This window comes from Cajanus cajan, chromosome 7 (genome assembly GCF_000230855.2).
Source record: "Cajanus cajan strain Asha chromosome 7, NIPB_CcT2T_4, whole genome shotgun sequence".
In the NCBI taxonomy this organism is placed as follows: domain Eukaryota; kingdom Viridiplantae; phylum Streptophyta; class Magnoliopsida; order Fabales; family Fabaceae; genus Cajanus; species Cajanus cajan.
The window spans coordinates 10595654-10612217 of NC_138523.1; the positions used below are offsets into that span (position 1 = coordinate 10595654).

The 16564-nt window shown below is 34.7% G+C and overlaps 1 protein-coding gene across 1 annotated transcript; it reads right to left on the minus strand.

Moving 5' to 3' along the window:
* Positions 1 to 4059: 4059 nt before the first annotated feature.
* Positions 4060 to 7080, minus strand: LOC109818776 (putative pectate lyase 12). The gene is made up of 3 exons (XM_020384303.3): positions 6540 to 7080; positions 5783 to 6249; positions 4060 to 4845 (listed from the first exon to the last, which is right to left on the minus strand). The coding sequence occupies exons 1-3, from the start codon at positions 6674 to 6676 to the stop codon at positions 4133 to 4135; spliced, it is 1317 nt and encodes a 438-aa protein (XP_020239892.1). The 5' UTR covers positions 6677 to 7080; the 3' UTR covers positions 4060 to 4132.
* Positions 7081 to 16564: the final 9484 nt, after the last annotated feature.

A 16564-nucleotide genomic window follows, 5' to 3' on the forward strand; every position in this document is an offset into this window, starting at 1 on the left:
GATTGTTGGAAAAAGTCCGGCTGGGCGAGTATAAATAACTCGAAGACCAAACTCGTGATTGTCGGCAAAAGTCCGACTGGGCGAGTATAAATAACTCGAAGACTGAAACTCGTGATTGTCGGCAAAAGTCTGACTGGGCGAGTATAAATAACTCGAAGACCAAACTTGTGATTGTCGGCAAAAATCTGACTGGGCGAGTATAAATAACTCGAAGACTGAAACTCGTGATTGTCGGCAAAAGTTCGACTGGGCGAGTATAAATATCTCGAAGATTGAAAGTCGTGATTGTCGGCAAAAGTCCGGCTGGGCGAGTATAAATAACTTGAAGACTGAAACTTGTGATTGTCGGCCAAAGTCCGACTGGGCGAGTATAAATAACTCGAAGACTGAAACTCGTGATTGTCGGCAAAAGTCCGACTGGGCAAGTATAAATAACTCGAAGACTGAAACTCGTGATTGTCGGCAAAAATCCGACTGGGCGAGTATAAATAACTCGAAGACCAAACTCGTGATTGTCGGCAAAAGTCCGGCTGGGCGAGTATAAATAACTCGAAGACAAACTCGTGATTGTCGGCAAAAGTCTGGCTGGACGAGTATAAATAACTCGAAGACAAACTCGTGATTGTTGGCCAAATTCTGGCTGGATGAGTATAAATAACTCGAAGACCAAACTCGTGATTGTCGGCAAAAATCCGACTGGGCGAGTATAAATAACTCGAAGACCAAACTCGTGATTGTCGGCAAAAGTCTGACTGGGCGAGTATAAATAACTCGAAGACTGAAACTCGTGATTGTCGGCAAAAGTCCGGCTGGGCGAGTATAAATAACGCGAAGGCTGAAACTCGTGATTGTCGGCCAAAGTCCGACTGGGCGAGTATAAATAACTCGAAGACTAAAACTCGTGATTGTCGGCAAAAGTCCGACTGGGCGAGTATAAATAACTCGAAGACTGAAACTCGTGATTGTCGGCAAAAATCTGACTAGGCGAGTATAAACTACTCACTATACGCATGAGTTTCATGTTCTCTCACTTATTTGCAAGTTGATATTTTGGCGACCTAAGGCGACTTAGTCGGAATTTTACCGAGAAACTCTAATTGAAGTTTTATAACTTGGTCGACATCTTGGCAATTTAAAACCACATAGTCGGAACTTTACCGAGGGACTTAATCAGATTAGTACCGGCAACTCCACTTGAAGTTTTTACAACTTGGTGAGTTTTTATAATTCAGCACGAAGTTTTTAATCGCCATGCAGGTGATTGCTTGATTCAAAATCGACATTTAGCTTGGAATTTTTATTTCCCTACTCGGTCTTAGAGAGATTATCTCAACTTAGAAGACCTTACACACGTTTATTACCTTTTTACTGGATATTAAGGCGAGACCTAATTCAAAAATCAAGTTTAAACAATGAATCTTTTGGTTTTTTGGAAAATAATGATCGGAAGTTTCCCGATTACTTATGATAAAATCCAATTTTAAACAATGAATCTTTATGGTTTTCTGAAATTGGAATCGGAATTTTCCCGATTAGTGATGATTCAATTCTTTTTCTCACTCGGTTTTCGGGCGAACACTCGTAATTCAAGTTCGGGTTTTAGAAAATTTTCAAGTTAATTCCAATCGGATTAGGAGCGACCACTTTTGATTTTACTTAGAAAGCTCGCAATTTTGACGAACATGCTTACAAAATGTTCATTTAACTTGGAAATTTTCTAATTCGGAATTTGACCGAGTACATTTGTTCATTTAACAGAAATTTTCTAGTTTGATTTCTAATTCGGAATTTAACTTGGAAATTTTCTAATTCGGAATTTGACCGAGTACATCTGTTCATTTAACAGAAATTTTCTAGTTTGATTTATGTAACGTATCGGTCAATCTCCGACGCCTTCTCTCGGTTTACTGCCTGGGTGATTCAAAGAAGGGGATCGCTTTAGCCTTTTCGCCTCATAGGCTCAAGGCTGGAACATTAGTGTAACGTATCGGTCAATCTCCGACGCCTTCTCTCGGTTTACTGCCTGGGTGATTCAAAGAAGGGGATCGCTTTAGCCTTTTCGCCTCATAGGCTCAAGGCTGGAAGGCAAGTGTAACGTAGCGGTCATTCTCCGACTAACGGGTTTCGATCCCAGTCGGGGCACGATCCTACATCCTCCCTGGTGGTAAGCCGACTTGGCTCTCGGTCGGCTCTTTCTTGATTGGTCACTCGGTTAACGCCCGAGTGGAGGCTCGCCGCAAATTAGCTCGACCTTAACCCGACTACCCCCTCGACCATAATCTGACTACCAACTCGGCCAAAATCCGATCTGACCCCTCTACATGGGTACACTCGGTTAGAATCCGACTTGTGTGCTCCAACTCGGCCAAAATCCGATCTGACCCTCTCACATAGATACTGATCCGATATCAGGGACAAAATCTCATCTTTAATGACAAAATATTCTCTAGATTAGACGGTTGAAGAAATCCCTACATTCTCGGGGCCTAGGAGGCCCGTCAGCAAGCCAAAAACCTTAGAGTTGAGAAGGCAGATTACACTTTTGAATACTCTGACTCGGAGGCACGATCTAGGAAAAAATCATAGTCCAACCCCTGGCCGGAACAATATTATTTTTCATTACACTATTATCATCAGATGAATTTTATGTAGATCTCTTAGAATAGAATGTGAATATAATTGATTCAGTGTGACTCACATAAATTTAATTTAATAATAATGTGCCAATAAAGTATGCCAATAATGTGGTAACAGCATTATCATTTAAAAGTTAAGACCAATTCGTGCAATCCAGCAAGTACAATTTTTATTTTATTTTAGTTTTTGGTATCAATCATATATACAAGAAGCAATTATGTTGGGACCGATACGATTAAAGGTGACAAAATTCTCACTCCAAATATTTAATGGGGTGTATACCAAAAATTAAAACTCAATCTTTCATAAAACTCAAACAATCTTGTATGATAATAATCACATATTTTTTTGAAGCTAGATTTTTTTCAATTGATAATTTTAAGCAGGACACTGTAGGCAGATTTTTTGAATCCCACGAAGCACATGAATTCCGTGTTAAGAGTTTCATGTATCCGAAAAGGCCAAACGTACAAAATCAATTGAAAGATGTCAAACATGTTGGAGACTTTGATGGGTCAATGGTGTTTCTTGCCAACTCAGGCTTAGTTTATTGTAAAATAACCCATTTAGTTTTTACAGATTCGGTTTCTTTTCCTCTTCTCGTCGATGAGAATCAAAATAACAAGAAAGCTTTTAGTTCAAAACGAATCTTTATTGTGACCAATAATCCTATTATACTAAAAATATTTTAAACACAATTGAGATTGTCTGTGTCAAGGATACTTGTCTCTTTTTTCTTTTTTTTTTTTTAAGAAAAAAAAAAACACCTTATTTTAAATTTCAAATTAAAGGACACCACCACTGTTCTTTCCATTTCTCTCGGGGCATGCGTTTTTGGTTTAAACAAATCATAAGACGTATGGAAAAGTGAAGATCACAGCCACCATTATCGGCCAGTCTCGGTCAAAAAGAAAAGAAAACAATATCAGTTCGTCAAAATGGAACATAAATTAGAAAAGATGATTTGTTACTTTGTCTCATTAATAAACTCGCATTAACTTTATTTTGACGACAATTAACTAACATAATCATAGATAAAGTTCAAGATGAAACCCTACCCGACAATATTACATCATCTACTTCCTATCAAATCCAAAAAGTAGCATAAAGTTCAGAACTCGGGTTGGTCAACACAATTTCAAACACGTTTAAGACACATGTTTTTCTCGCTCACAAGTTGTTCTATATGTAAATGGGAAGTAACTAAAAATGCTCACAAGTTATGTCTAAATCCATTCCAATGTCACTGAACTAATTGAAACATCCTCGTTAAAGTGAAGGGAAATGATGAGATAAACAAAGATAAGGGCATATATAAATTTAGTTAACCATGTTAACACTAACTAAAAAAAATTGCTTTCCAAATTTCGAAGACATTTTTAGTGTTATTTAGGGCCAGTTTGTTAAAAATAAAAGAAAAGATAGAGAGTCTGAATCAGTGGATTGTCTAGTGAATAGGAACATGCAATGCAAGCAAGAAAGATGAGCGTATTTGTTATAGAAATGTTGTTGTTATATGAGAGAAGAATGCAGAGAGAAGAATGAAAAAAGATGAAGGTAGGAACTGCATTGTACTAGGGGACATGTCGTCCGTGTAGTGAGGACCGAAATCTGAAAAAGAAACACCATCATAATCATTGCTTCCTCTGGTCCACATTCCAAGATTATTGTCCCTGGCAACACCAAGAACACCAGCAGACATAGTCAAGAGCGAAATCCGGTCAACGGACTTAGGTTCAACGCTGTAAGCATCTCGGTAGTTAGGCTGAGCAACAGCGCCAGAAGCAACAAAGAAAGCTCCGTTGAACATAACATCTCCTTGGGACCTCCAATTCCATGCAGTCCAGTCTCCTTCTCGGGCGTCCAGCCTCTTGGTCACCACGTGGATGTAGCCCAGCCTGCAACGTGGCATGCGCTGGACCAGGTTGTCGCCGAAGTGGTTGAAGGCGATGGTGACCTGCATGGCGGAGTCCGGCAGGTACTGGTCGCTGTGCCCCAACAGCATCACGTCGTTGTGGTGGGAGAAGTGGTTGTTCGAGATTGTTATCCCCGTCGACCCCATCACTGCGTCGATTAGACCGTCCTTGCACCGGGACAGCGTGCAGTGGTCGATCCAGATGTTGTTCGACCCGAATATCGAGATCCCGTCGCCGTCCGATTCCGTGCGGTACCCGTAGTGCTCTGGACTCGACCGCACGTTAGCATTCCCTGAGAGAGAATAAAGGCGCCAAAAAAAAGCGGGAAACATGATCGCATAGTTTTAAAAATCGGACCAATCATTAAACCGGTTAAGATACTGGGTCAGTAGGTCAAAGGTTGAACTAATGAGTCACTAATTGAAATGCATGACTCAATTTTTATTTATTTTTATTAAAAAAAATTCATATTAAATATATTTAATATTTATAAATTTTAATAAATTTATATCTTATTTTAAATTTTAATTTTTCTATCTTATTTAAAATTATTTTTATTTTTATTTTGTAAAAAAATACATAAAAAATTACATGTTAAACGATATATTAATACAAATTAAAAATATAAATAATATGTACATATATAATATACTTGTAATTAATATCACAAAATAATATATATAATATTTACATAAATATTATATTATTAAATATATAATTTAATAATTAATAATATACTATAAAAGTTATTTAAATTGTATATATTACAAACAAATATATTAGAACAAGTAGTCATTATTATATTTAATAAGACTCCTTGCTTTTTATTAAGAGATTTAATTTTTATTATTATTTTTGTGGTTTATGGTCCCTTAAAAAAATTATAATAAAAAAATGATTGAATCGATTTGACTTACCGGTTCACTAGTTCAATCCGGTTTAAAACAAGTCGACTGCATAACCGGTCCAACTTAAAATTCAAACCGGCTGGACCACCGGTTCCCGGTCTGACCAGCTGGACCATCGGTTCGGTCCGGGTTTTAAATCACTGCATGATCATATTATTTTACACACAATTCTATAATGATCAAATATAATTTATTTTACGCATAACTCCACAATAATTTATTTATATTTTAATAAAATATGATATTTAGATTGAGATATAATAAAAAGAGAGTATTGGTTTTGTTGAATCTAAATAGGTGAATTTTAGTTACTAGTCTTACCGGAGGGATGGCAATGGTGGATGTGGATGTTGTGTATGATGACATTACTAATATACTGAAGAGTGATGCATCCTCCGCCTACGATGTGGACGTCAGCTCCGCGGCCGTCGATGGTCTTGTAGCTGTTGAAAATGAGTTCCTGAGAGAGCTTAATCATCATGTTAGTGGGGAACACGATCCACAGTGGCTCATTCTGTATCACTGCATATCGGAGGGTTCCGGGTTTTGGGTTCACAGGGTCCTCGTCGGAGGAATCCGTGACTATGTAAAATTCCCCACCTTTGCCTCCCTTTGCGTTCTGCCCGAACCCAATTGCACAATCGGCTAGCCTCTGTCTGTTGTTCGCCCAATTTGGGTCGCATTTCCAGCAGTCGTCGATGGGGTTCCCTGTTAAGCAGGATGCCACGTCTTTCTCTGACACTGACACTCCCAGCATTTCCCTTCTTGCCATTGAAGCATTCACCATCCTGAGTGAAAGAAAAAAAATGAAATTTGTGACCGAATGAATCATGTGGCTGAATTTAGTGGCTAATTTCAAAAGAAATGAAGCAATAGTGGACTGTGAGTTGGGTGTGAGTATGACCCAGATGCCAAGATTGTCTTTTTATGTTTTGACTTTTGTGAAACTTGGATGGGGTGGTAATTCGCAATGTAGGGTCTTCAAGATGGGATGAAAAAAGGGTGAGGATGTTTTGCATCAAACGTCTAAGAAAACAAAGAGTAAAAGACAGGAAAATGAGGGTTTGAAATAATGCACCTGTGAATTTGTAGGGCAACGGCTTCGGGGTCTGGATGTTGGCCAGGGAGTGTGAGGTTGAGCATTGGTGTTGCATGGGGTAAAAATGAGGCCACAATGGAGAAAAGGAGAATGCATGTTGTTTGTGTTAGGAGCATTGTTGAGGAAGAAGAGGGTTGGTTGCTCAAAGCCAAAAAGTGTTAATGTTAGCACTAGAATACAAGTATGAACATGAAGACTGAGCTATTGTTACTGTGGGTAGGTAGGGTCCCGTGGGTGACTGGTCGCTCAGAGGGAAAGATTGGTACTTGGTGTTGGTGTTGGTTTTTAATGAACATGAACAGTGTAGTAGCTAGTTCCGTGATTAAAGGGATTGGATAATCTAATCAATCAAATCACCTTCCTAAATAAGATTTCAGTTACACTGTGCCACGCACAGTGTTTAACATTTTACAATTTATGTGTGAGGAAGAGAGAGCATTGAGCAGTGTTAGCAGGAAATCACGGTGTCCCTGTTATCGAGGGAGTGTGATTGGTTGGAGTACTGTAGTCTGTAGTGAGTGGTGAGCCTCGGGAGTGGAATAAAGCTAACGTTTCAACAACATAAGGGAGGGGTGCCAATTCTGACACCTTCCATAACAGTGTGAATTAGACAAGGACAAAGAAAAGACTCATTAATTAAGAACATGAACATTCTTACACAACCATCAATTGCTTTTTGACTTTTCGATTACCGTATCTTTCTTTTTTTATTTTTTATGGAAACTAAGATTTTAATTGCATTTCTTAAACCTTTAATTACTATCTTTCTAGAATTCTAGGTGACAAAAAAATGGTTAAAATATTTTTTTTCATATATTCTTACTTACTTTATTTTTTAATTTGTAAAATTTAAAATAAACATTTATAATAAATATAGTTAAATAGTTGTCCTTTTTAATTTCTTGCATGAGAAAAGATTAAAAGCGTACATTATTATTTTTGACAGAGTATGTTTCACCAATGAACATTGTTAAGTGACTAAAAATTAAAATATAAAATATCGATAGATTTAATTTAGATTAATTTTAATAAGATAAATTTTATACTATAAATAAAGTTAAAAAAAATTATCATATTAACACAAAAAGATAAGATTATAAAGAAATTAATGAAAGGGACCAATACCATCTTGTCCATTATTTTGTGTGTTATTAAATTATTGGATTATTGATTCAACCAAAGTAAATCTAGTTAGACTTATTCTTAGAATAAGTGAATTTCTCTCAATCTGTCTCACTCAGTCTCTTTCTCTCTCTCTCTCTCTCTCTCTCTCTATATATATATATATATTCAATTATTTCAGAGTAAGTCTTGATAGATTTACTTTACTCAATAATTCATGTTTTATATCAAATTTTAACAATTCAACAATTTAATTAAATTTTCTTAATGTATAAATCAAGTTCATAATTTTTTTAAAAAATTGAAAAATCATATGATACTATATGTATAAAATATTTTTATGTTTATCTATAAATTTGAATTAATAAAATGAAGTATGAAATAGTTTTAAATTTTTTTAAAAATTTAAAAATTTGATATATATACATTAATAAGTTTTAATTTAACATTAGATTGTTGAAATTCAATATAAAATATGAGTTATTGACGTGAATAAATTTACCAATAGTTTCTCTTAATCCCTCCTTATATATATATATATATATATATATATATATATATATATATAGAGAGAGAGAGAGAGAGAGAGAGAGAGAGAGATTGATTTACTCAAGGAGTAAGTACTAGACTTGTTACGTTCAATAACTCATGTTTTATATTAAATTTTAACGATCCAACCATTAAATTTAAAGTTTTTAATGCATAGATCAAGTCTACAAATTTTTAAAAAATTTAAAAATTATTTGATACTTTGTTTCATTAATCATAAAAGTATTTTATACATCGATTTGAATTAATGAAACGAAATATCAAATAATTTTAATTTTTTTTAAAAAAAATTTACAGACTTGATCTATGTATTAAAAATTTTAATTTCAATGATTGAATCGTTGAAATTTGATGTAAAAAATTTGTTATTGAACGGAATAAGTCTAGGTAGAATTACTTATAGGATAGAAAGATTTTTCCTCATACAGACAAACATATACACACATACATTTGAAGAAATTAAATTACACTGTTGTAACTTTTATTAACTATTATACAAGTCAATAATTTTTAATTGGATAATTCTTAAAATTTACTGTTAAATTAAAAGTTTATTTTACTTAATTATATATAAAATTTTATATTAATTCAAAATTATTTGATACTTTGTTCATATATATCAAAATCAATATAGCATATATTTTTTAAGATATACTAAAATATAAATAATTTGATTATTATTTAATTTTAAGAAAAATTAGCATAAACATTCAATAAAATATAAAGTTATAATTTAAAAACTGGATGGAAGAATTATGATTATAATTGTGCGCATGTATTTTTAATGAGTTTGTCAATAGTAGAATTAGATTGTTTTCTTTTTAATAAAATATTTTCTCTGTATTACAAACAGGTAAGTTTTAGTTAGTTTACCGTGAATAGGTGATCCAAATATTATCGTCAAACAAAAAAAAATTAAATAATTTAAATTAACTTACGAAAAATAAGTATAAATAAATAATTTAACAAAGAATATAGATGTTTCGCAGAGCTGTTTTCGAGTCGTATTCATGCACGGCAAGAGTGATTTTATAGAATCTTTATTTTGTTTTTTACATTTTTAATTTTTAATTAAGAGGGGCAAAGTGGGTAAATCCACTTAAAGTAAGGCGAGATAAGTTGACTGATTTGTTCTTAATGAAACAAGATCTTCTTAATATATAGTTTCAAATTATAATTTAATAGATAAAAAATGTTGTTGAGAGGAAAAACGTCACTAAAAATTATCATTCAAGTCTCTCTGAAATTGTTGGATTAATTGCACAGAATTTTTCGTCAACATATGTATGATATGGTTGGAAAAATGGTTGTTGGGTTAAACTCAAGGGACTATAAATTATGTAATAATGTAATAGGGATAGGTTATGCAAATTAGTTGAATTGTTTACTGAAAAAAGAAACTGTACAATGAGTTATGTTTGTTGTAAGCTAGTTATTTATGCAAAAGCTTGGTCAAGTGTGTAAAAGGGTTTGGATACCTCTTGTAACATTGAGTTTTTTCCTTTATGCATGTTTGTATGTTATATGATGATTTTGTGAGGCTTTTAAGTTGTTTGTGTGGTGTTTTTAGTTATTTTGTAGAATTTTGAGGATTAAATAATATTTGAGAGTTGAGTTGTTTTAAAGATCTTTAAATTAAGGTCAAGTTTGACCAAGAAAGGAGAGAGGTATATAAGGTTTTCAGAAACAAGAATTTCATAGGTCCATTTCTCAAACCTTAGAGAGAAGTTTTAGAGATATAAGTTCTTAAGTCAAGGAAAACTTTTTCTTCTTTTGATTCCACCATGAGTCTTTAGATCCTCCCTTAAAGTTGTGTTGGAGTTGTAAAAGCTAATTTAAGTTCCTTATAACTTGGATTTTGAGGAGAGGAGTTAAACCTATAGGGTTTGATGTAGTCTTTATCCCCATTGATTCTTGCGTTTTAAGGCAAGGTATGTATGAGTTGTTTAGAATCATTTTTATGGTTTAGATCTTGATTTGAACTTGTGGAAGAGTATGATTATGGTTGAAATTCAATAATGGAAAAAATGGCTAACTAAGCCTATAAACTTTGCTACACAAAAATAGGTTTGATGGGCAATTTTTGAGCCAAGACTCAAGATGGAGTCTTGCACTGAATTTTGTTGGACAAATCCTTCCTCATTGGGAGAAATTGTGCCATAATTAAATTTTACTAGACGAATTTTAGGTTGAGACTCACAAGGGAATCTCGCATTGAAATTCCTTAGGCAAAATTCAAGCCAAGATGCAAGATGGAGTATTGCATTGAAATTCGCTACATGAATTTTTTTTTTCATTAGGCAAAGTTAAAGACAAGTAGAATTTGTTGGGCCAAAATCCTATTTTCAATAACACTAAGTTAAATGTGAGTAGAATTTGATGTCTTTATCTCTAATGAAGAGACTTGATAGAGGTGAATTTAAGTTGACAAATAAGATTATAGTTCATAGATAGGTCATCTCCTTTTGGTATCATGGAATATGATCTTGTTAATGTTGATAAACTTATCTCCTTGGTTAACTTTATGGTTCTAAACATGGAGGGAAATTTTGAAGTGCCTTTGATTCTTGGAAGCATATCACCTTAAGTCTTTAAGTGTCTTTAAAGTAATGAAACACCTTAACTATATTGGAGGATAATTTAAAATTAATGTGGTTGATGAGTTTATTAAACAACTCTTTAGGCAAGACACACCTTATGCACCCCCTCTAAGGGTGATATTGTGAATTTATTGAGCAATTAAATGATAGGCTAGAGAACAATATTGACAAGTGCTTATCGAATTTAAAGGCTCAAGTCATTGAAAAAGGCCAATGAATTAATTATAATATAGCAAGAGGTATTGGAAGAAAAATACTTTGGAACCCAAACCATGACAAAGGCTATAGTGAGAAACCCACTCATGTCTCTCAACATGGGAAATACATCTTTTATCATTGTTATATATATCAAAATAAATGTTTCAAATTTCTTCTTCTTTATTTACTTTTCTAAATTTGCCTTTATTACTCTCTTTCTTGGAAAATTGCACAACATCTATAGTAACACAATGACAATCACCCTCCTTTCGAACTATCTCGATGAGGATAATGATCCCTCTACAACAACCACCACTCATTCTATTGGGATACAATCAAAGTTTTATATCATTTGAATATAAGAACATACATAGATTTATAACCACACAAATAGTCTCTATTGGTAATAAATCTTTTGGATAATGACTAAAAGCAAAATTATGAGGACTTAAATTCAAAGTAGACAATATTTCTCCGATATATAAACATGTGTGTGTGAAAATCTCTCGATGCACAATACCTTCTATTGTCGAATCCCTATACTTTGAAACTACCATTGATATTTCATGGCAACTTTTTTTTTAGCACAAATCCTTTTTTTTCTCATCAATTTGACCTTCAACAATGATGTTTCCAAAGATTCAACACCACCTTCTCTATATTTAGATTTACACTTCCTACCGCTGCCATCGAACCACCCCACCACTCTTTGCAACACAAACCTATAACAAAAAACCCCAAGTCACAAAATCACAAATACACACATGCCTAAAGAGAAATGAAAACAAAATAGAAATCAACATTGTTACAAGTCCTTACAATTCACCACATTCTCTCCGTTTTTTCTTCATTACCAATTAGGGCAAACTCAAGGATAATGCTAAATATTAAGTTTTAGGTTCACCAACAATAAAATATTGTTATTATTTTTTATAAAGCAAAAAGTTATATATATTATTAAAAACGCTTCATATATTTGCAAAAATTATATTCAAAAACCTGACATATGTCTTTCTTATTTAAAGAAAAAAATTATCTCTTAAAAATTATTTTAGATCTCATATATTATTGAACCGATCTAGCTACCAACATTTTGTCTCTACCATGTACCATTATTCTTTTACTATATATTATCTCCAATGAAGAAGGGAGAAGAAAGTGTGGGTGGGGACACTTTAGTTTTGTAGGAGGAGAAAGTGTGAGTGGAAAAATTGGAATCAAATTAGATTCTCTATTTAAAAATAAATATATCAAACAAATTAGACATGATGAGGTCTCCCATGATAGCTTTGTTCCTCAAATCATTATCCTTTTATCTCAAATATGTTTTTCTCGTAAGATAACTCTTATTTAATGATTATTAGTATTTTTGCTTTCTACTTTTGAGAAGGAGAAACTTACAAGAGTATTCTGAAAGTACAAAGCTGCACTTGAATGTCCACTTTATATTTGAAATCTATTACCCTAACTTATTGCATGTAAAAAATGAAAAGGAGTATAATATTGGTAGGTGGTATAGCCACAAGAAAAATTAAATACCACTATGGAAGAGAAGATTTAGGGATGTAAGAAAAATTTTACATTATTCAAACAAGGAGAATGAATATGGATTTATATATATATATTGTGAGGACTGAATCCAAAGCAGACAATATCTTTCCAATGTAGAGACATATATATGTGTGTGATAACTCTCGGTACACAACAGAAGGTAAAAAAAAATACTGAATTTTCTAAATACAAGTATAATTTATCCTATTTCTGATCGTTAATGGTTCAAAATGGTTAACGACTCGAGTTAACTTAAAATATTGGTCTCGAAACGATTAAGGATAGGGTTAAAATATAATCTGGTCTCGAAACCAGATTGAATTCTTGACGAAAATGCTTCGGATGAAATGAATGAATGGAAGGGTGAAGATGGTTGGATTCAAGTCAGATCAAGAAGAAACTTCAGAAGAAAGGATGAACAAAATATGCAGTACTCAGCAGCACAAGATTTGGAATGGCAACGAGGAGGGCATGGTGGGTGGAGGGAGACCCAAGATTTAACTACTTACTTTTTTGCAAAGTTTCCTTCATCTTTTGGCGAGGAGGATATGTGGAAAATCTTCATGAAGCGGGGTCAAGTCAGGGAAGTATACATAGTAAGAAGGAGGAATCAGTTGGGCCTTAGATATGGTTTTGTGAGATTCAAAGGTGTTCGGGATGTGGTAGAACTGGAAGAACAACTGGATAAAATTTATATCGGTAATGTTAAAATTCATGTTAACATTCCCAAGTTTACTAGAAGGAACAACACCTTTCAACAGAAAGAGATAAGAAGGCCGAAGATAACAACAATAGGAAAGACAAACACGTCTTTGGCGAAGGGAGTTTCATCAAGGAAGTAGACAAAATAGAAATTTTAAAGATAAGGTGACAACGAGACCATGAGATGAGATCAACATGAAGAATCCTATATTTTTTATAAAAGAAGAAAATTCAAAAAATGGTTGTGGTAAAGGCGAAACATCACAGTTTGGTGGTGGTATGGAAAGGCAACATAAAATGGAAAATGACATCTACAACAGAAATTGGAACAGAGACCGTGATAAATACAAAAGCAAATACCTGAAGCCAGTGTGGAGGATTAAAAACCAGAACAAAACTGTGAGGCAGGCAGATGATGGATGGAAAGGTGTGAATATCACTATCAACATGCTCAATAAAAAAATGGTTGAACGATTATTGGGTGGATGAATTATGTGATACTAACATGTTTGACAAATTGAATGAAATCTACATTTTTGGAACCAAAGGTACGGCGAGAATGACACATATGGGAGGTAACTTGGTTTTAATCTCAGGAATTGAAGAGAATGAAATTCAAGAAATGTGCAATGAGGAAAAAGACGAGGGAATATAGATGTGGTTTAGTGATATCAAAAAGTGGAGTGCGGAAGTTGTCCCTAGTAACAGACTAGCTTGGGTTCGTGTATCAGGTCTACCCCTTTTTGCCTGGGATAATGAATGTTTAAAGAAAATCTTATCAATGAAAGGGGATGTGGTTCGTCTAGATGAAGCAACAGAGAATCATACGAGGCTAGCTTTCACAAGGGTTTTAATCAAATGTTCATCTACAATCCAAACAGTTGTATACAAGAAGAAGTATATACTAAGGGACAAATTGTCACTGTTTTGACTGGAAACACCAGATCTCCATAGAGAACAACTCTTCAATATGTAGCGACATAAGCATGAACATGGGCTCTATGCAAGATGAGTTTGATGGTCTCAAGCTAGCAGCAAACAAGGTAAATGATGGTGGGCGGTGGTGCATGGGAGGCAGATCGGAGAACGTGGAGGGAAGGGAGTCATCTAGATGCCCGTCGATACAATACCCAATGGTCCTTCTGCAAAAAGCTGCAACGGATGTGATAGCTGGCATTGTAGGAGTGGAGATCTCAAAAGAAAGCATAAAAGGGAAGGTTGAAAATTATGGAGTAAAAGATTGGCAGAAGAAACAAGATGTTTTGGTGATCATGGTAGAGAACAACAATGAAGCAACGCAAATCACGGATAAAGACGATCACAAAAAGGTGGAAGAGGATCCTCATCAGGATGTTGTCGAGAAAAATCTAGAAGAAGGGTTGTACGTTGCAAACAAGTCTAGGCTTGTTGAAACAGGGTCAAAAGGATAAAGACATTGGGCCTCATGCGGCTCAATTTAGCCAAAAATTACATAACATGAATAGGCTGGACCCTAGTATTTCCTCTGAAATAATAATTAAGGAGCTAGAAAGGACCAACTTTGAAAATTTAGAACAACCCGATGTGGGCCTCAAAAGTTTGGGCTCGTTGAATATTTTGGTTAATGACTCTTCAGGAAGTGGGCTTCTTAAGCAGAATCAAGAGAAGTCAGTTGAAGTTGATGGTGTGGTAAGAGGCCCTTTGGACTTTGTACCATACACCTCCTTAGAATGTACATCTTTAGAGAATGGTACGAAAGTTAAACGCAAACTTTTAAGACTAGCATCTATGTCCTTTTGTAATGAGGTCCCGGATGAACATATCCAAAATTGTAATAATATGCTGAGGAAGAAGATTGAAGTGGATAAAGCTTGGTCTCTGTGGGAGCTGGGAAAACAAATGGGTGTTATGAGTCAAGAAAATGAGTTATGCATGGTGGACAGGATAGTTAATATGGATAACAGGGATAAGTCTCTGGTTGAGAAAGCCAAATTGGATGCTAAGGGGGAAAAAGTTAGGTGAATAATGAAGTTATTGTCCTATAATATTCTTGGTCTTGGGGGGAGGTTGAAGTGGAAGATAATCAGTAAAATTGTGTGCAAGGAACAAATTCAACTGCTTTGCTTACAAGAAACCAAACAAGAAGTCATGAGAAAGGAAGTGTGTACAACTCTTTGGGGGGGGAGTGGATTTCTAGTGGGTGTCAGCTCCAGCTATCAATAAGGCAGGAGGCATGCTATGTATATGGAGCATTGATTCATTCCGACTCGTTAATTCTTTTGTGGGTCGGGATTATATAATCTTGGAAGGGATTTGGTTGGAGGGCAATCTAGAGGTGGTTATAGTTAATGTTTATTCATCTTGTGAGCTAGATGCAAAGTGAATAATGTGGCGTGATTTGATAACCCACAAATTAAATTCAAGTTGCAGGTTATGGTGTGTAATGGGTGATTTTAATAGTGTTAGGAGGTCTGCTAAGAGACAGGGGAATTTAGAAGAGAGGTTGGAGGAAGAGAAAGGAGGGAGTTCAATGAGTTCATCAATAACATGGAGTTAGAAGATGTGCCTCTTAATGGGAGAAGCTTCACTTGGTTTCGACCAAACGGTAAAGCTATAAGTAGAATTGATCGGATTCTTATCTCTAGAGAATGGTGGAGTGCCTGGGAGAATTGTGTGCAATTTGTTTTAGACCGTAATATCTTTGATCATTGCCCTTTAATGTTGAGTCAGAAGAAGGTTGACTGGGGGCCAAAACCTTTTCGATCTATAAATTGCTGGTCGGAATATAGTCACTTCGAAGATATTGTGAAAGAAATGTGGGATAGTGAGGAAATTCAAGGTTGGGGATGCCACGTATTAAAAGAGAAACTAAAAGCGCTAAAGGTGAAGCTAAAATAGTGGAATAAAGATCACTTTGGTGATATTCTAAAGGAACAACAAAAAATAGTGGAAAAGTTGAATGAACTTGACATAGTGGAGGCCAGGGAAACCCTTAGTGAGGAAGATAGAAGATTGAAGATTTCTTTACAAGAGAGCTTTTGGAGGGTGGCTCACTATAATGAATCTCTTCTTAGCCAAAAAGCTAGAGCGAATTGGCTAAAAGAAGGTGACAATAATACAAAATACTTCCATCTATACATAAATTGGAGAAGAAGAAGAAATCTGATTTCTTGCCTTTTGGTGGATGGTCGATTGTTACAAGAACCTACAACAATAAAGGAAGAAGCTAAGAAATTTTTCTGTGAAATATTTTCTGAGGAGGAATGGGAGAGACCTCTCCTGGAGGGCGTTCATTTTAACACA